Raw genomic sequence first — 20698 nt, 5'->3', positions numbered from 1 at the left:
AGAAGGCCCCTACCAATGCCTCGTTGTTCCATCCCAAATCAGAGGATAGGGTCCGAAATCGGATGGCATATTGACCCACGGTTTGGGACCCTTGGTGGAGGTTGAATAAGGATTCCGTGGTAGAGGCCAGACGGCCCGGCTCGTCGAACACTCGACGAAACGTCTCGAAAAAGGTACTTAGCTGGGAGACCACAGGATCATCCCGCTCCCAGAGAGGGTTAACCCAAGCCAAAGCGTCTCCCTCAAGATGGGAGACAATAAAAGCCACCTTGGCCCGCTCAGTGGGATATTGCTGAGGCAGGAGTTCGAAGTGGAGGCGGCACTGGTTCAGGAAACCCCGACACAGCTTGTGGTCCCCGTTGTAACGAGGCGGCTTAGCTAGACGGGGTGGTGGGTGAGGGGCCAAAGCTGGAACGGGAGCTGCGGCGACCGACTGCAGGGAGAGTAGGCGGTCGTCTATAGAGGCCATAAAACTAAGGATATGGGTCTGGGTATCTCTTTGCTGCGCCAGCTCTTGCTGCAGGCCAGCCAATTGGGAAGCATTCCCAGGATCGGAGGACTGGAGTGCGGACAGACGAGAATCCATGGATTTCATGAAAGCCATGATACGGGTTTGATTCTCCCGTAAAAACAGCAACTCCTTTTGAGCCGCAGCGGCTCCAGCGGGGTCCATGGCCTGTTTGTTCTGTTAGGGTTCTAGGTAGAAACCCGAGAGTGGACCCTCTGGGTCGTGGCTCCAGAGCCCCCGAGGGCGAGCGGCCCAGGTGATGACCACCCCCTATACAGGGAGTGTTAGGGGCAGGCCCAAAAGGGATGGGACCACGACAGCCGGAACCAAAGGGACGACCCGGGGAGTATACAGAAGAGCAGATCAGAGAATGAGAGGGTATATGAGGAATTGAGTGGACCCGGGACGGGAGGAGACAGGCTGCGGAAACCGGGCAGGATCAGGACGGAGCCGGGACCAAAAGCTGGAATGGAAGGACACAAGGAGATTAGGAGACACTGACCTAGGGGTTCGGACAGAACACCAGATAGGAGAAGGAAGCGAATTATGCCGGAGACAGACAGTTACTGAGACAGAGGACCAGGCGGGGAACAGGCACCGGGGAATACAGGATGGCGAAACAGAGGACCCGGGGAGAGAAGTAGGAGGACAGAATGAAGAGGAAGGCAACTGCAGGGAGAACTGGAGAGAGATCCCAGACGGAAAACTGGGCAGAGAGCAGAGCGCAGCAGGGGGTGCGCAGGGACCTGAGAGTCGGGGGTGACGCTGCACAGGAACGCTAAGCGCCACGGATCATGACAAACAGGCGTCTTACCTGTCAAGACGCCACGCAGAAATACCCGGTGGGCGCCGCCATGATGGGGCGGAGCCACCGGGTCACGTGCTCCCAGGATGCCCAGCGGTCGGTGACAGGCGAGCGCGCATGCGCGGGCCTCTGACGCGCCGTGACCCTGCAAAGCCAGACAGGGGACGGCGCGAGACTGAAGAGGGAGGGCGCCGGGAGGAGGAGGACCCCAGGTGAGCGTCGGGGAGTGTAACACTTACCTGAAAAAGCCTAAAACGTTTTGGAAGAATGTTCTCTGGTCAGATGAGACAAAAGTAGAGCTTTTTGGGCAAAGGCATCAACATAGAGTTTACAGGAGAAAAAAAGAGGCATTCAAAGAAAAAAACACGATCCCTACAGTCAAACATGGCGGAGGTTCCCTGATGTTTTGGGGTTGCTTTGCTGCCTCTGGCTCTGGACTGCTTGACCGTGTGCATGGCATTATGAAGTCTGAAGACTACCAACAAATTTTGCAGCATAATGTAGGGCCCAGTGTGAGAAAGCTGGGTCTCCCTCAGAGGTCATGGGTCTTCCAGCAGGACAATGACCCAAAACACACTTCAAAAAGCACTAGAAAATGGTTTGAGAGAAAGCACTGGAGACTTCTAAGGTGGCCAGCAATGGGTCCAGACCTGAATCCCATAGAACAACTGTGGAGAGATCTAAAAATGGCAGTTTGGAGAAGGCACCCTTCTAATATCAGGGACCTGGAGCAGTTTGCCAAAGAAGAATGGTCTAAAATTCCAGCAGAGCATTGTAAGAAACTCATTGATGGTTACCTGAAGCGGTTGGTCGCAGTTATTTTGGCTAAAGGTTGTGCAACCAAGTATTAGGCTGAGGGTGCCAATAATTTTGTCTGGCCCATTTTTGGAGTTTTGTGTGAAATGATCAATGTTTTGCTTTTTGCTTTATTCTCTTTTGTGTTTTTTCATTTAAGACAAATTAAATGAAGATAATAATACCGAAGAATTTGTGATTGCAGTCATTTTCAGGAAGAAACTGAGTATTATCTGACAGAATTGCAGGGGTGTCAATACTTTTGGCCACAACTGTAAATACACACTAAATATTCTTGGATTACTTCTGTGTTACAAGGATCAAAGTTGACATTAAAGGGAATCTGTCAGGCGGCTGAACCCTCCTAAGCCATCTATATTGGCATGTAGGTCGTAGGAAGCAGAATAAAACAATATCTGTGATCTGGTGTCTTATTCCAGAGAAATCCCCTGTTGTTGTTTTTTTTTTGTTTTTTTAAATGAGCTGTTAAAATCTATAGGACACAGGGGTGGGCATATCACTGCTGCAACCTGTGGCCAAAAAGGTAAGGGGATCCAGTTCTGCCTCCAAATAAGGTGCAATTTTGCATTTTTAGGATCTCTTGGGCTGCAGAGGGCCCATATATTGTTATTGCACAGGGGCCCTTTTCTGTCTGTTTCCACCAGTGATGGGCCAGACACTGATCTGCATGAGAATCTGCCTCCAGGGATTATTTTGAATAAAATGGGACATTGCCAGTGTGATGTGTAATGGCTGCTCTCTGCTCTCCTGATCTCACTGCAGAGCTGTGTGATTATACCTGACACATCTGAAGTTTCCTCCTAGCTTCAGCTTACTGGCAGACAGGTCTACAACATTGTTGTAATACAGCAGAGCTGTGAGAGCTGCAGCAAATGTGATTGTAAGGAGATAAAGTTCAGTTCTACTGTCCTGTGTTAGTTACTTGTCTCACACTGGTAACTCCCCTTTCATATAAAATAATCTCTGGAGACAGATTCTCATGCAGACCACTGCCCGTCTCATAGTCCTGAACTATGTCCTGAGCTCATTTATATATTCCAGAAAAATCCATGTTTTTCTTATAAAACATTGGATTACAGAGTATCAAAGTATAATTTTATTCAGTTTGCTATGACCTGTATGCTCATATAGACAGCTTAGGCTACATTCTCACAAGGAAATTTTGATGTTGCAGAATTTCTGCACCTATTATTTAAATTAGGTTACTTGCATTTTTTCATTGTGTGTTTGTGCACCTTTTCTCACGTTTTTAAAGCTGTTTTTTTTCCTTTTTTTGAAGTGTCATGCTTTACATAAAGCTTCGTTTTTGATACTTACTTTTTTTTGCTTTGACAAAACTTTATTGACATATTTACTTGTGGATTACATGCAGTTTTGATGCATATCTACTGCAGAAACACGCTAAAAAACACGTGTGATTTTACCTACATGTTTTCCGTATCTAATGTAAGTCTGTAATAAAAATCCGCACAGGAAACTCTGCATGCACACAAGAGTAATTGACATGTTGTGGAATTGAAACACGCACTGCAGGTCAGTTTACGCAGTGTTAAAACGAAGCACAGTGAGCATGAGATTTTCTATATATTTGATGAAAGATGCTGTGTTTTTAAAGGGAATCTGTCACTGGAAATTTGCGGGCTATGTAAATGCCGTGTCAGGTCCGATGGGCGGTGTTTCTTCTTATTTTCTCCACCCCATCCGTGGCCGACGTCCGCAATATTTTCAGGAATTAGAGTAGTTCTCCTCCATATTTTGCACGTGCACAAAGCAATCTTGCCTCGCGCACGCACAGTATGCTTTGCCCAACTGCGGGCAAAGCCGAAAATAATTACTGCGCATGCGCTGGTACACTATGTCCCAGAAGTATTTCGCTGTGTTCCGGGACATAGTGCACTACGGATGGGTTGGAGAAAAGAAGAAGAAACACCGCCCATCGGACCGGACACAGGGCATTTATATAGCCCGCAAATTTCTGGTGACAGATTTCCTTTAACGCAGCAAACATATGGAGCATCAGAAAAGCACCAAAAACTCTTGGTGGGAACGTAGCCTTAGAAGGGTTGATTCTACTCACAGATTCCCTTTAAGATAAGAATAGTACTATTAATTAAAAGAATATTTTTTAGTTTTAACAATTAGTGTTTTAATTTGCCACATATTGGGGTGCATTGTGAATACTTTGGAAACCATTCACTTACTAAAGACCAAAATAATACATTTTCTCAATATATTCTGCTTCATGATTCCTATTATACAGTGGCATGTAAAAGTTTGGGCACCCCTGGTAAAATGTACTGTTATTGTGAACAGTTAACCAAGTTGAAGATGAAATGATCTCTAAAATGTCTAAAGTTAAAGATGACACATTTCATCTGCATTTTAGGCAAGAAAACGTCATGTTTTAATTTTTAAAAAGGAAAACGGGCTGATGCTAAAGTTTGGGCACTCTTGGAGATTTGTGTGCTCGGATAATATTGACCAAGGTTTCAGACCTTTATTAGCTTCTAACCTGAAGCAAAAAAACAGCAGCCATGGGTTCTTCTACGCAGCTGCTTAGCACTCAGAAAATGAAAATGGTGGAAACCCACAAAGCAGAAGGCTATAAGATAGCAAAGTGGTTTCAGGGTGGAGGGACATGGGACCTAACCTTTTACCAGCAACCTAGGCGAGTAAGACTTTTGTGCGATTATCTGCGCTGGCAACTACCTGTAATAACTGTATCCTATGCACTGATGCGAACTACATGTTTACAGGGTGTAACTATATATCTATGGTATAGTACCCATTTGCTTTGACTACTATATTTTACTGTAGATGTCACATACCCCTTTGGTCAAGTCCATTGTATGCATCCTTCAGCTGTGAGGCACCTATATTTTTAAATTTTTTTATGTATGTTATTCTACTAATAAAACTTATGCAAAGGATGTAGCGTTCACTTTGTGTCCTGAGACAGACACTATTATACACACGTATTAGAGCAATGATATATAATAGTTTTGAAGTGCAATCCTCCATATGATATTTACCTATAGATTCAGAGGACGGTCTATGGATTGATTCTATGATTCCTATGACCGAGATAGAACACTTACCGTATTTTTCGGACTATAAGATGCAATTTTCCCCCCAAAAAATTGAGGAAAATGGGCGGTGCGTCTTATAGTGCGAACGCACACTTACAGGGGGTTGCGGCAGTGGTGTGATGTGGCAGCGGCAGAGATGCGGTGGTGCTGCGGCGCGGTGGGCAGTACGGCATGCGCCTGAGCAGGGTCCCTTCCTCGGGTGAGGTGACGCCGCGGCCCGGTGTCCACGGAGAGCAGAGCCAGGTGAATCACAGGTCTCTCGGTGGCGGCAGCCATCTTCCTGAGGCCGCGCATGCGGAAATTGAGTTCTTTGCTTCCCGGGCCTTCATGAAAATGGCCGCGGGAGGCCTCGCGTGCACAGATTGAGATGGCGGTGGCCATTTTCCTGAAGCAGAGTTCGCAGATTGAGATCTCGGCTTCAGGAAAATGGCCGCTGCGATCTCCATCTGCGCACGCGCTGCCTCCCGTGGCCATTTTCCTAAAGCCCCAGGAAGCAGAGAACTCAATCTGCACACACGCGGCCTCAGGAAGATGGCTGCCGCCACCGAGAAACCCGTGGTTAACCTGGCTCTGCAGCTTGCCTTGGACACCAGGCTGCGGCGCCAATTCACTTGAAGAAGTGACCCAGCCCACACCGAACATCAGCACCGCCGACACCAGACCGGACTATCCTGAGGAAGGGACCATGCCTCCTGTGACCCTACTGTACCACCGCCAGCCCTCAGGTAACACACCTTAACTTCGGACAATAAGACGGACCCCCATCTTATAAAAATATTTTTCTGCTATTTTCACCCCCAAATTTGGGGTGCATCTTATAGTCGGGTGCATCTTATAGTCCGAAAAATACGGACTGCAGTGCAGTGACATCCAGTTAAAAAAATTGCATTACCAATCTATAAGTTTTTTTTTTTTTAAATGGAACCGTATGTATTGTCACAGACTTTTATTAAAAGTTGATGTCAAGAGCTTTACCTGATGTATGCATTCATAGGGTATGTTCTTGCAAAGTTTTTACATGAGGTTTGGGATAGAGGCAAGCACCTCTTGGGTGGTTCCGATTACTCTTTGTTTACACCAGGGGTGGGGAACCTCAGGCCCCAGGGCCATTTACGGCCCTCGATGACCTTTTATCAGGCCCCCGAGCAGATTCTCAGGGACCACATTCTTGGGCAGGGAGCTGTATTTTGTTTGCCACAAGCTCATTAATTTCTTCTTGCTCTGTTAGCACACACACGCAGCGTTCACTACTGAACATTGAAGGGCATGCAATGAAAGATTAAGTCATGAAACCAGTGCCAGAGTCAGGATGTACTTTGTGGGGGAGTTTGTACGGCCCCCGAAGGATGGTATAAATATCCAAATGGCCCTTGGCCGAAAAAAGATTCCCCACCCCTGGTTTACACCATTGAGGCATAATCCTAGTCTTCTGGAATTTCAAACTTTAGAAGGGTGCTCTGATGGGGAGGCGAAGGGGGTGACGACGGTGGCACACATTCAGTCTAAAATTACATTAATACAGTTTGAACAACTGTGCACTGAATTTGACATTCCCCATAGGTTTTTCTACAGATTTTTACAGCTCCGGCATGCGTATGCAGCTCAAATCAAAGCTAGAGATCTTAGTATAGACCCTAATCCCTTGACAATGTTGGTGGGGGGCTTGGGCTCCAGAAGAGGACTGATTTCCTCCGTCTATAGAATACTTCTCAGTGCATTCCACAATAAGTACCCCCTTTGCACCAAAGCTAGATGGGAGGAGGATGTTGGCCAGCTCTCAGATGATCAGTGGGACTATGTGTTGAGTTCAGTGCCCTGTCTTTCATTATCGGAGGCCCAGAGATTATCGCAGGTGTATCTAATACTTAGGAAATATAAAACGCCTGCGTTCTTGCACAAAATCGCGATAAGGAGTGACTCGTGCTGCCCCCGATGTAGCCTACCTGATGCACAGCTTATGCATATGTTCTGGGAGTGTCCTCGGCTTGGACGGTTCTGGAATAATGTTCTGAATACCTTGGCAAGAGTTTATGGTACAAGATTGCTCCCTGATCCAAAGGTCTGTGTGCTGGGTATTATACCGGATATTCCTGTAGAAGACCCGCTGGCGATCGGTATGGCTAGAATTCTATATATAGCACGGAAAACTATTGCCTTGCACTGGAAGCAATCTGCACCCCCGACGGTGGAGGAGTTTATTAATAGAGTCAATAGTTCTATAAGGCTGGAAAAAGGAGTGTATATTAAAAGAAAAGCTATCGGAAAATTTGATAAAACCTGGAGCCCCTGGCTTAACACCCCGGGTTTGCCATCCCAAATTTTGCTGCTGGAGAATCTGTTCCCTATGCTTCGTTAATTATGGTACCCATTATTCCCTCTTGGTTCCATATGATCTCTTGCTTTATGAATAGGTTTCATGAATATGTCTATTGCTCATTTTGTACTATGTGCCTTTTCTACTATACATTTATAGGTCACATTCTAAGGGACCCACGGTTATATTAGTTATAATTTGATAATGGGGGGGGTTGGGTTGTGTATAAGAGGTATGTCTCAAACCTGTATGTTAAAACTGTGTGTGCCTTGTCTCAATTTTGTAAGTTAAAACTGTTTAATAAAAAATAATCTGATTTAAAAAAACAAAGTTTTTACGTGAGTTTTTTTGTAGTAGAAATCCAATAACTCTACCATAAACATGTGGTTTTAGAATTCTTCGCAGTTTTATGGTATGTGTTCATAACTTTTAAACTCAAGCAAACACAGAGTTTTACAAGCAGAGAAGACATTTTTTTTCTTCCTGATGCATCTTTTGTGTTTTGTCGTTTCCTGAGCATTTTCTCTGATTGGTTCGGCCTCCGGTGTTGTTGTTGTTTTTTTTATTATGGTTCTTTCATGGTTTTTGTAGTTTGTTTTTCGTTCCATTGAACAATGAAGAAACTGCTAGTGATTTTTTTTAACATAAATTATGTCAAAATGCTCCAAAAGACGTCTGGGATTTGAGCTTTCCTATTGACTTGTATCGTAAAGTACAGAGCATCTTCCGAGCAAAAAAAACAAACATCTGATGAAAATTTTTTTTTTATTGAATAACCTGATCATGCAACTGTTCAGAATACACAATTTTATCTCCATCTTTAATGTATACTGTCCTCACATTAAAGATCCTTTAATCCAGCATCTACTGTGTTCATCAACTGCTGTTAGATTAGTGCAGAAAAATTATTAAAAGGTCTTATAGAAGTAGTCAGTCAAAAATATATCCTTTAGGAAGAAATGAACCCATAATTAAAATAAAAGGCTACCATAAAACAACAAACTATCAGATGCCGGAATAAAGGAAATCTATAAATGTATTCTGATAAATACATCCAGTTGTGTCAATGCAGCAATGTAACAGTAGGAATTAGTCCTCATTCAGACGTCCGTGAGCTGGTGGGAAAAAAAAAAACAAAAGTGGTCTGATTGTCATGAGTGATTTTGAACAGATTTTCATCCTTTTCTTGTAAGCAAGAAAAGTTTTCTCTGTTTCTCCTTCTCAATGCAATGTTAAAAATGGACATCGTGTGATAGTGAAAATTTGGAATGGCAAAATTTTTCTTTTCCTTGTAAAAATTGAAAAATTTCAATAAAAATTACAATTTAAAAAAAATGGACCTCACATGGATGCCAATGTGTGCTGTCAAAGATTTTTCACAGACTTAACTTGCATGGATAAGGTTGATCTGCAAAGTGGATTAAAAAAATGACAAGTCCCGATGATATATATATATTTTTTTTTTTGCAAAAAATAAGGTGAACAGGATTATAACCTAATAGATACATGTTCTATCAGGGGAAAGACGGACGTCTGAATGAGGCCATATTCCATTTGCATGCCTCACCTGCTGCTAACACTGCAGTGTAATGTATGGCTAGGTAACACAGGGCTCAGATATAATCTAGCACCCCGCTTCCTCAGGGTGCTTCCTATACTCTGTTTGCACAGGTTAGAATACTACAAAAAAAAATACTAAAAGATACTGTGATCTTTCACATTGTAAGAACATGTCCGTACATACATGTTTTATAATGCACTAAGGCTTCAGAGATCCTGATCTCTTCTGCTGTGAGAGAAGGACGATAAAGGCCCGGCTTCTCTCCCACAGTCCACCAGGCACATGCGTCAGGCACAGGCGAGCACAAGGCAGTCTCCGGTCACCACTTTTAGTTTCACTATCTTTTCCCCGTCCGCCGTGTCTCTTTGCCATTACTGATTGAGTTTGAGGCTCCAGGGACTGAGTGGTTGGGTTGGCTGCGTGTAATTCGTCCACTTGCCGGGTGAGACGTTGCAGGGGGCTGGTGCACAGCACTACCTTGGTTGTTGTTTCCATTACCGTTGGGCAGCTCTGAAGGTGGAAATAAGATACATAATGGGACTCATTCAGAAAACAGTGTTCTAAAAAAGTGTTTGTGTTGTCACGGCAAATAACAGAATGCGTAAACACTCACAATATAATTTCAGCAAATTCTATTCCTTCAATCTAATATATAAAGCTCAAGTGTGTATATGTCTGGGATTGGTATCCGCACCGTCGCAGCTACAGCCACAAAATTTGGCAGTCACACGTCTGGACCCCGAGAGTATCCTAGGCTATGTGGTGAGGTGAAAGTTTAACCCTGCGCGTTCCAATTCACCAAACAATTTTGCCCCTATCTACATAATGGGGAAAAAGTGTGTGTATCAAGCCCCACCCCTCATTATGATGTCATAATGGCTGCCATAGCGACGCTGATGTAATCATAGGTTGCAAGCCCCACCGCTCATTATGATGTCATAATGGTTGACCATGGGATGGAGGATGTGTGATGGGTATATGGGCACTGGACTATGGGATGGAGGATATGTATGACAGGTATGTATGATGGGTACATGGGCACGGGACTATGGGATGGCGTATATGTATGTTGGGTATATGGGCACGGGACTATGGGATGGAGGATATGTATGATGGGTATATGGGCATGGGACTAGGAGATGAAGGATGTGTGATGGGTATATGGGCACTCGACTATGGGATGGCGAATATGTATGATGGGTATATGGGCATGGGACTATGGGATGGTGGATATGTATGATGGGTATATGGGCACGGGCCTATGGGATGGTGGATATGTATGATGGGTATATGGGCACGGGCGCTATGGGATGGTGGATATGTATGATGGGTATATGGGCACGGGACTATGGGATGGAGGATGTATGATGGGTATATGGGCACGGGACTATGGGATCGTGGATATGTATGATGGGTATATGGGCACGGGCCTATGGGATGGTGGATATGTATGATGGGTATATGGGCACGGGACTATGGGATGGAGGATGTATGATGGGTATATGGGCACGGGACTATGGGATCGTGGATATGTATGATGGGTATATGGGCACGGGCCTATGGGATCGTGGATATGTATGATGGGTATATGGGCACGGGCCTATGGGATGGAGGATAATTATAATTTGCTATAACTAACCACAGTTAGTTAATATGCCCGGGCAGCGCCTATGGGATGGTGCATATGTATGATGGGTATATGGGCACAGGACTATGGGACAGAGGATATGTATGACGGGTCTATGGGCACGGGACGGAGGATAATTATAATTTGTTATAACTAACCACAGTTAGTTACTATGCCCGGGCAGCGCCGGGCTCTTCAGCTAGTAGAAAATAAAATGTCTCATCTGCAGGACTATTCTTGAAGAAAAAACAAAAAAACTGAACTGAAGTAGAATTGAATGACATGCATGATGTAAAAGCATGTTCACATTGGTTTTGCTTGCTTTTATGGCCAAAGGAAAAAAACAATGTATGCATATACCCTAATAAAAATAAATAAGTAAAAAAGCAAGTGCATTAAATAACATAGGGTACTTAGTAAACACTGGAGCTGGGTGTCCGTTTGGGACCCAGAGACTCTGCTACTATTCACACTAGGTAGGTTTTAACCGTTAGTGTAGTTACTGTCTCAAATGGGTACACCTTGTCGTGGTGGGACAGCTTTATACTTTTTTGATCAAAATAGTGTTTACTAAGTACCCTATGTTATTTAATGCACTTGCTTTTTTACTTATTTATTTTTATTAGGGTATATGCATACATTGTTTTTTTCCTTTGGTTTTGCTTGCTTTTATGGCCAATGTGAACATACTTTTACATCATGCATGTCATTCAATTCTACTTCAGTTCAGTTTTTTTGTTTTTTCTTCAGCATTTTTGTATTCAGTACAAATAGGGTGTGGCCTCCATTCTACTGAGCTGTGTAGTTTATTTAGTCCCTCTGAAGCTGGGTGTCCGTTTGGGACCCAGAGACTCTGCTACTATTCACACTAGGTAGGTTTTAACCGTTAGTGTAGTTACTGTCTCAAATGGGTACACCTTGTCGTGGTGGGACAGCTTTATACTTTTTTGATCAAAATAGTGTTTACTAAGTACCCTATGTTATTTAATGCACTTGCTTTTTTACTTATTTATTTTTATTAGGGTATATGCATACATTGTTTTTTTTCCTTTGGTTTTGAGGACTATTCTTGAGAATGATGGGACTGCTGGACCAGTACGACTCATGTCAGGTGATGCATCATTCAAGAGTGGCTTCAAAAATCAAACATTTTTTTTTCTGCATTTCTATTGTTAAAAATGCTTGAAAGCTTGTACAAAAACAAAAAATAAACATATATTTTTTTTTTCTGGTTTTACATGATTGTGAACTAAAATTTCAACAAAAATATTCACCACTGGTGGTCTATCAATAATTGGACTCAAGCGCATGCTTCTTTAACCCCTTCAAGACCGACTAAGACATTTTTTGAACTTTAATTAATTTTCCTCCCTTTCTTCTCCCACGATCCATAACATTTTTTTATTTGGCCATCAAAAGACTTTTGTGGGTATGTTTTTGGCAGGAAGTAGTGTAGTTTTGAGGACACCATTCACTTGACCATGTAACTTAATGAAAACAAGAAGACAAATATTCCAAGTATGGTAAAATGATGGAGTAATAAAAAAAAAAATTCAACTTCACTATTGGTTTTTGTTGGTAGTAGGATTCTTCAGATCAGTAGGAATATGGGGACACCAAACTTAAGGGTGGAGAGATATACTGTATATTTATTAGGGAGAAAAAAAAAAAAAAAATATGAACCTGAACTTGGCATACATCCAATGATCTATTTTCATTGCATTTTTTTCTGCAGAGTGTATGCTCCCCACTCCCCAAAAAAAGGCCAAGAAAAGTTGAAATGCCTTAAACGTATGGCTAAAATTTGATGACTTTTTAATCACTTTATTTTTTGTTCACCTTGGGGGGCATGTGCATACTGCATGTGTCACAGTATTGCAGTATACGGGGAATCGCAGGTCTCCTCTGAAGCTCAGCCAGTGACTGAATGGCAGAGGAAGACCAAGGTAGCTATGAAAGAAGCCCTTCAGCAGGCTCCTGGCTGCAACGACAATTTATTGGTTCCCAACCATCTCGTCACAGGAATCGGGTCAATGGAAGTTTGTCACTCAAATTGAATTGCAGCCATTGCATGCATGTACAGTGACATTAAAATGGTTAAAGGGAATCTGTCAGTAAGATCAGGCCGTCTACATGGGCAGGCAGTCATAGGAAGCTGAATTACGGCAAATGATAACTTCGATATCAGCAAGTATCTAATTCCAGAGATATCGATGATGTTTTGGCGAAAGGGTTGGCACCCTTGAAACTGTTCCAGAAAATGCAGTATTTCCCCCAGAAAATTATTGCAATCACACGTTTTGAATTTTTATTCTGTTAAACCAGAGAGTCATGTGACACAAAATAGTTAATAAATAACATTTCCCACATGTCTACTTTGCATCAGCACAATATTGGAAACATTTTTTTGGTTAGGAAGTTATAAGGGTTAAAAGTTGACCAGCAATTTCTAATTTTTACAACAAAATTTACAAAACCTTTTTTTTTTTTCAGGGACCACCTCACATTTTAAGTCAGTTTGAGGGGTCAATATGGCTGAAAATACCCAAATGAGACACCATTCTACAAACTGCACCCTTCAAGCTGAGCAAAACCACATTCAAGAAGTTTATTAACCCTTCAAGTGTTTCACAGCAGCAGAAGCAACATGGAAGGAAAAAAAATGAACATTTAACTTTTTAGTCACAAAAATGATCTTTTAGCAACAATTTTTTTTATTTTCCCAAGGGTAAAAGGAGAAAGTAGACCCCAAAAGTTGTTGTCCAGTTTGTCCTGAGTACGCCGAAACCCCATATGTGGGAGGAACCACTGTTTGGGCGCACGTCAGGGCTCAGAAGGGAAGGAGCGCCATTTGACTATTTGAATGGAAAATTAGCTCCAATCGTTAGCGGACACCATGTCGTGTTTGGCGAGCCCCTGTGTGTCTAAACTTTGGAGCTCCTGCATAAATGACCCCATTTTGGAAGCTAGACCCCCTAAGGAACTTATCTAGATTCACAGTGAGCACTATGAACCCCCAGGTGCCTCACAAATTGATCCATAAAAATGAAAAAAAGTACTTTTATTTTAGCCTCAATTTTTTCATTTTCACATGGGCAACAGGAGAAAATGGGTCCTAAAATTTGTTGGGCAATTTCAAGTACAACGATACCTCATATGTGGTCATAAACCACTGCTTGGGCGCACGGCAGGGCTCGGAAGGGAAGGAGCACCATTTGACTTTTTGAATGGAAAATTAGCTCCAATCGTTAGCGGACACCATGTTGCGTTTGGAGAGCCCCTGTGCACCTAAACATTGGAGCTCACCCACCAGTGACCCCATTTTGGAAACTAGACCCCCACAAGGAACTTATCTAGCTGTGTGGTGAGCACTTTGAACGCCAAAGTGCTTCACAGAAGTTTATAACGCAAGGGTAAAAGGAGAAATTAGACCCCAAAAGTTGTCCAGTTTGTCCTGAGTACACTGGTACCCCATATGTGGGAAGGAACCACTGTTTGGGCACACGTCAGGGCTCGGAAGGGAGGGAGCACCATTTGACTTTTTGAATGCAAAATTGGCTGGAATCAATGGTGGCGCCATGTCGCGTTTGGAGACCCCCTGATGTGCCTAAATAGTGGAAACCACTCAATCCTAACCCCATCACACCCCTAACCCTAATTCCAACCCTATTGGAAAAATAAAAATAAATATTTTCTTTATTTTTCCCTACCTATGGGGCGTGATAAAGGGGAGGTTTATTTACTTTTTTTTATTTTGATCACGGTGATAGGGTTTATCACAGTGATAAAAATGTACCTGGAATGAATGAATGAATGAATGAATGAATCTGCCGGCCGGAAGGGGGGGGGGGGGGAGCAAATACTAACAGTGGCAGCAGATCGCCACCGTCAGTCGGCGGGGGGCAGATTGTAGTCTCCAGCCATGGCCGATGCTATTGCAGCATTGGCAATGGTTGGATTGTAATATTTCACCAAATTTCATTGGTGAAATATTACAATTGCTCTGATTGGCTGTTTCACTTTCAACTGCCAGAGCGCTCGTAGCCACGGGGGCGCAAAGCCACCCCCCCGGGGTGAAGTATAAGTCCTTCTGTACCTGCGGGTAGGGTGACCTTTCAGTGACCCGGTCACCTGACCCGCAGGAACGCAGTCAATTCATGACACAGCATATGCGTAAGAGGTCGGATTGGCACTGACTTTCATGATGCATACTCTGTGTCACAGGTCGGGAAGGGGTTAAGATCCCTCCACAGGTGTTAAATGAAATTTAGACCCGGACTCCTTGCTGGACACTTAAGAACTCTCCAGCGCTTTCTTTCCATCCATTTCTCGGTGCTTCTTGAAGTATGTTTGGGGTCATTGTCCTACTGGATGACCCATGACGCAAATCCAGATTTCTGACACTGGGCACTACAATGCGACACAAAATCCTTTGGTAATATTCAGATTTCATGATGCCTTGCATAGAGTCAAGGCACCCAGAGATAGAAAAACAACCCCAAAACATTTTTGAACCTCCACCGTATTTGACCGTAGGTACTGTGTTCTTTTCTTTGTAGTCTTCATTCCATTTTTCTCCTTTGTCTCCAGCCATAGCGTTGCATGTCACTCAAACATCGACGGATAGTCGGCGCTGACACTGATGCACCCCGTGTGTGCCAGACAGCTAAAGTTTCTTTGGAACGGATTGGGGCTGCTTATCCACAATCTGGACTATTCTGCATTGCAACCTGTCATCAATTTTTCTCTGCCATTCACATCCACGGAGATTAGCTACAGGGCCATGTATTGTAAAATTCTTGATTATGTTGCGCACTGTGGACAAAGGAACATAAAGGTCTCTGGAGATAGACTTGCAATCTTGAAGTTGTTGATATTTTTCAATAATTTTGGTTCTCAAGTTCTCAGACAGTTCTCGGCTCCGCTTTCTGTTCTCAGTGCTTAGCGTGACACACAATGCAAAGACTGAGTCAACTTCTCCCCTTTTTATCTTTCAGGTGTGATTTCCATATTGCCCACACCTGTTACTTGCCACAGGTGAGTTCGTACAAACATCACATGCTTGAAACAAAGTGGGTTACCCGCAATTTTGGAAAGGAGCCAACAATTTTGTGTGGTCCATTTTTGGGGTTTTGCATATTATGTCAAATTTGCCTTTTTTTTGTGTTACAAAACACACAAAGAAAATAATCGTGTATAACAAAACATATGCAATAGCAATAATTTTCTGGGATAAATACTTCATTTTCTGGAACAATTTAAAGGGTGCCGACACTTTCAGTCATGACTGCACGTAAATGAGCTGTTCAGGACTATGGGCTGGACACTGATGAGAATTTGCCTCCAGAGACTATTGTAAATGAAAGAACGCATTACCAGTGTGATACTTGTAACTAACACAGAATAGTACAACTAAACTTTCTCCCTACAAAACACATTTGCTGATGCTCTCCCAGCTCTGCTGTATTGCAACAATATTGCAGCCCTGTCTGCCTGTGAGATGGAAGCTGATAGGAACATGCAGATGTGTCAGGTATAATTACACACAGCTCTGCAGTGAGATCAGGAGAGCAGACTGTCAGCCATTACACATCACACTGTTAACTCCCCCCTTTACTAAAAATAAGCTCTGCAGGCAGATGTATGTCCAGCCCATAGTTGTAAACAGCTCATTTATATATATATAATAAAAACAGGGATTTCTCTCTGCCTAAAAACAAACATCGGATTGCAGATATCAGGGTATCATTTTATTCAGCTTCCTATGACCTGCATGCCCATAAAGACATCTTAGGAGGGTTGATCCTACTGATTGCTGCTGTTGCAAGCAGATGATGACGACTTTATAACACAGCTGGCAGCTGCTGGGTACTGTGCTCTCCATACATAAGCTGTGAACATATGATGTAATTTGACGTTATGTGGTCGTGGAGGGATTAAAATAAAAATCAAGTGAAGGAAAAAAAAACAAACACAGAAAAAAAAAAAAATTGCACTGTGTACTGCAATGTGTTTTGCAAAAACCAATACTGTGGTTATGTCCAGATAGGCGATCCTTATGGCTGTATTTTTCCCCAAGATTAAAAAAATGTCCCACTGAAGGCCATAGTCAGAGGGGCTGCACAATTTTAGAGCTGTAATATTTAACTAAGAGAACAGCCAAATCGCAGATGATCACCTGCAACATGCAAACAGTCTTATCAGTTGTGAGCAACCGGGGACCAATGACGAAAAAAAGAAATTTAAACCCATATGGAAGCATTTGCGACGCTGCATTGCAGTTTCAATAAGTCGCAATGCGTCCCCATGGAAAATCATTAGTCGCGATGCAACACTGATGCAAATGTGGCGGGACATGTCGCTGTGCAGCCCTCTGGGCTCCTGAAGGGAAAAGCCAATAACAATAACACTAGAACGTCCGGACCAACTGCACGAAATTATCTTACCACTGTATACAGGACCGTGCAGGGCTCATCTACATATATAATTGCCAGTTGGCCGCTGTCACCGAATCCCATAAGGCACCGCGGCAGTGTCACTTGCACCTGCACAAGTGACATACGGTATATACTGGAGTATAAGCCAGTAAGCGAGGGGGAGCAGCTGTGACCGCATACTCACCCACTCCTGGCGCGGCTGCAACGTCCCTGCATCTCTCGGTTTTCTTCCCCGCTTCCAGCAGCACTTCCTGTATTCAGCGGTCAGGTAATACCGCTCATTAAAGTAATGAATATGGACGCGTCTCCACGCCCATGGGCGTGGAGCGCATACCCATTACTTTAATGAGCGGTATCACCTGACCGCTGAGTACAGAAAATAGATGCAGGGACGTTGCAGCCACTGCGCGGGGAGGACGAGAGAGGACCACGGAGGACGAGCCAAGGCAAGCGATGCATACAGGATGGGACCAGGGAGCCATGCATACAGGATGGGGAGACACACATAGCAGGACAGGGACAGCCACACATAGTAGGACAGGATGGGGGGAAACAATGGATACCCGGCTTATACTCGATTCAATAAGCTTACCCAGATTTCCGTGGCAAAATTAGATGCCTAGGCTTATATTCAAGTATATACGGTCCACGTGTCCGCCATTCCCACGCAGGCACAATAACAGCCGTGTTGTTACGACGCATGCGCGGGAATAGCGGTGATGTGTATGTCACTTGCGCAGGCGCAGTTCGTGGCCGCAATTCCCACGCACGTACAGTAACAGCCACAACTGCGCGCTCTACCTGCACTGCTACTGTTAGCACCAATAAGCATACACAGATGTCAATTTAACCGCACTCCCGATGCGATAGCATCGGGCCTATTTCTATCTACATATATAATTACCAGTTGGCCGCTGTCACCAAATCACATAAGGCACCACGGCAGTGTCACTTGCACCTGCGCAAGTGACATACAGTATATACTTGAGTATAAGCCAGCAAGCCGAAGGGGAGCGGCAGGAGAGAGCAGCTGTGACAGCATACTCACCCACTCCTGGCGCAGTGGCTGCAACGTCCCTGCTTCTCTCTCTGTTTTCCCGGCTTCCAGCAGCACGTCCTCTATTCAACGGACACGTGGTACCAATCATTGAAGTAACGAATATGGACGTGTCTCCATGCCCATAGGCGTGGAGCGCATACACATTACTTTAATGAGCGGTATCACCTGACCGCTGAATACAGGAAGTGCTGCTGGAAGCCGGGAAAACAGAGAGATGCAGGGACGTTGCAGCCACCTCGCGAGTGAGGACCGAGAAGGACGAGTGAGGACCGGGGGAGCTGTGCCAAGGCAAGCCATGCATACAGGATGGGACCAGGGAGCCATACATACAGGAGGGGAGCCCCACATTCCAGGACAGGGATGGGGGTGGGGGTGCCACATACCATGGACAGGACGTGGGGACAATGCATACCCGGCTTACACTACAGTCAATAAGCTTACCCAGTCTTCCGTGGCAAAATTAGGTGCCTCGGCTTATACGCAGGTCGGCTAAGGCCTGTTTCACACATCAGTTTTTCACAATCAGTCAAGATCCGCCGTTTTGTGAAAAAAACGGATCCGCCAATTTTCCTTGCGGATCCGTTTTTTTCCCCATTGACTTTCATTATCGGCGGATTTTGACTGATGACTGTCCATTGCATCCGTATTTCTGCGGATCCGCCAAAATCTTGGCATCCGCAGAGATCACCTAACGGACCATGCAACGTTTTTTTTGCTGTCCGGATCCGCATTTCCCCCTCTTAACCCTGAATCAAGTCTCACTGCTGGATGAAAATTCTCTCTCTCTCTATCCTCAACCTCCATTCCTCGCGCGATCTCCAGCCCCACATCCCGCGAAATGACCGGTATTAATCTTTTTTTTTTTTTTTTTTTTCCTGCCGCGGTTCCTTTAAATTTTTACCATCGGTGGATCCGTACATCCACCGATCCGCTGTCCCCCGTTTCTGTCAGTCCGCCTGCGGATCCTATTTTGGCGGATTTAGACTGACAGAAAAAACTGAAGTGTGAAACAGGCCTAATGCTCGAGTATATACTGTACACGTCTCCGCTATTCCCATGTAGGCGCAGTAACAGCCGCGTTATTACTACGCATGCGCGGGAATAGTGGTGACAGCCACAACTGCGCGCTCTACCCGCGCTGTTCCTGTCAGCACCACTAAGCATACACAGATGTTAATTTCATCTCACTCCCGATGCGATCGCATCGGGCCCATTTCCAGTATGTACATAAAATACAGTCATTTAAATAAAGCATTTATAAAATATTTTATTCTGAATGGGTTTTTTCACCTGGCGGAGCAGCATTGTTGGAGGAGTTGTGATTAGCTGCTCCAGACGTGCCCTCTACCGGAGCCTGAAATCAGAAAGGTAAGACATCAAAAACACTTTGATGGCACAGAGTATTAATGCGGAAAATAAGACCCACGTACCTGTTTGCTTTGGGATTGCTGTGCGACATACTCAGGGTTTGGTTCACTAAAGTTAGGCAGTTCAGAATAAACCATGCAAAATCTGGGAATATAAAAACATTGATCTGTTTAACCCCTTCACCCCCAAGGGTGGTTTGCACGTTCATGACCGGGCCAATTTTTACAATTCTGACCACTGTACCTTTATGAGGTCATAACTCTGGAACGCTTCCATGGATCCCGGTGATTCTGACATTGTTTTCTCGTGACATATTGTACTTCATGTTAGTGGTAAAATTTTCATTCAAATAACTTGCGTTTATTTGTGAGAAAAACGGAAATTTGGCAAAAATTTTGAAAATTTCGCGATTTTCCAACTTTGAATTTTTATGCCCTTAAATCACAGAGATACGGCACACAAAAAACTTGATAACTAACATTTCCCACATGTTTACTTTACATCAGCACAATTTTGGAACCAAAATGTTTTTTTGTTAGGAAGTTATAAGGGCTAAAAATTGACCAGCGATTTCTCATTTTTACAACACCATTTTATTTTTAGGACCACATCACATTTGAAGCCACTTTGAGGGGTCTATATGATAGAAAATACCCAAAAGTGACACCATTCTAAAAACTGCACCCCTTAAGGTGCTCAAAACCACATTCAAGAAGTTTATTAACCCTTTAGGTGCGTCACAGGAATTTTTTTTAATATTTAAAAAAAAAAATGAACATCTAACTTTTTTTCATTAAAAAAATACTTCAGGTTCAATTTTTTTTATTTTACCAAGGGTAACAGGAGAAATTGGACTGCAAAAGTTATTATGCAATTTGTCCTGAGTACGCAGATACCTGATATGTGGGGGGGAACCACTGTTTCGGCGCATGGCAGAGCTCAGAATGGAAGGAGCGCCGTTTGACTTTTTCAATGCAAAATTGGCTGGAATTCAGATTGGACGCCATGTCACGTTTGGAGAGTCCCTGATGTACCTAAACAGTGGAAACCCCCTACAAGTGACCCCATTTTGGAAACTAGACCCCCCAAGGAACTTATCTAGATATGTGGTGA

The 20698-nt window shown here is 43.9% G+C and overlaps 1 protein-coding gene across 1 annotated transcript in view; it reads right to left on the bottom strand.

Moving 5' to 3' along the window:
• Positions 1–8280: 8280 nt before the first annotated feature.
• Positions 8281–20698, bottom strand: part of NABP2 (nucleic acid binding protein 2) — a 29932-nt gene continuing 17514 nt past the window's right edge. The window contains exons 5-7 of the mRNA XM_073565157.1: positions 19648–19729; positions 19508–19571; positions 8281–9603 (exon numbers count right to left, since the gene is read on the bottom strand). Of these exons, the coding sequence (XP_073421258.1) occupies positions 9431–9603; positions 19508–19571; positions 19648–19729 (319 nt within the window). The 3' untranslated portion in view covers positions 8281–9430. The remainder of the gene's footprint in view (positions 9604–19507; positions 19572–19647; positions 19730–20698) is intronic.

The sequence above is a fragment of the Dendrobates tinctorius genome, unplaced genomic scaffold (genome assembly GCF_039654945.1).
Source record: "Dendrobates tinctorius isolate UK_male_01 unplaced genomic scaffold, ASM3965494v1 ptg000561l, whole genome shotgun sequence".
Classification (NCBI taxonomy): Eukaryota; Metazoa; Chordata; class Amphibia; order Anura; family Dendrobatidae; genus Dendrobates; species Dendrobates tinctorius.
This window is presented reverse-complemented; position numbering and strand designations above follow the sequence as displayed.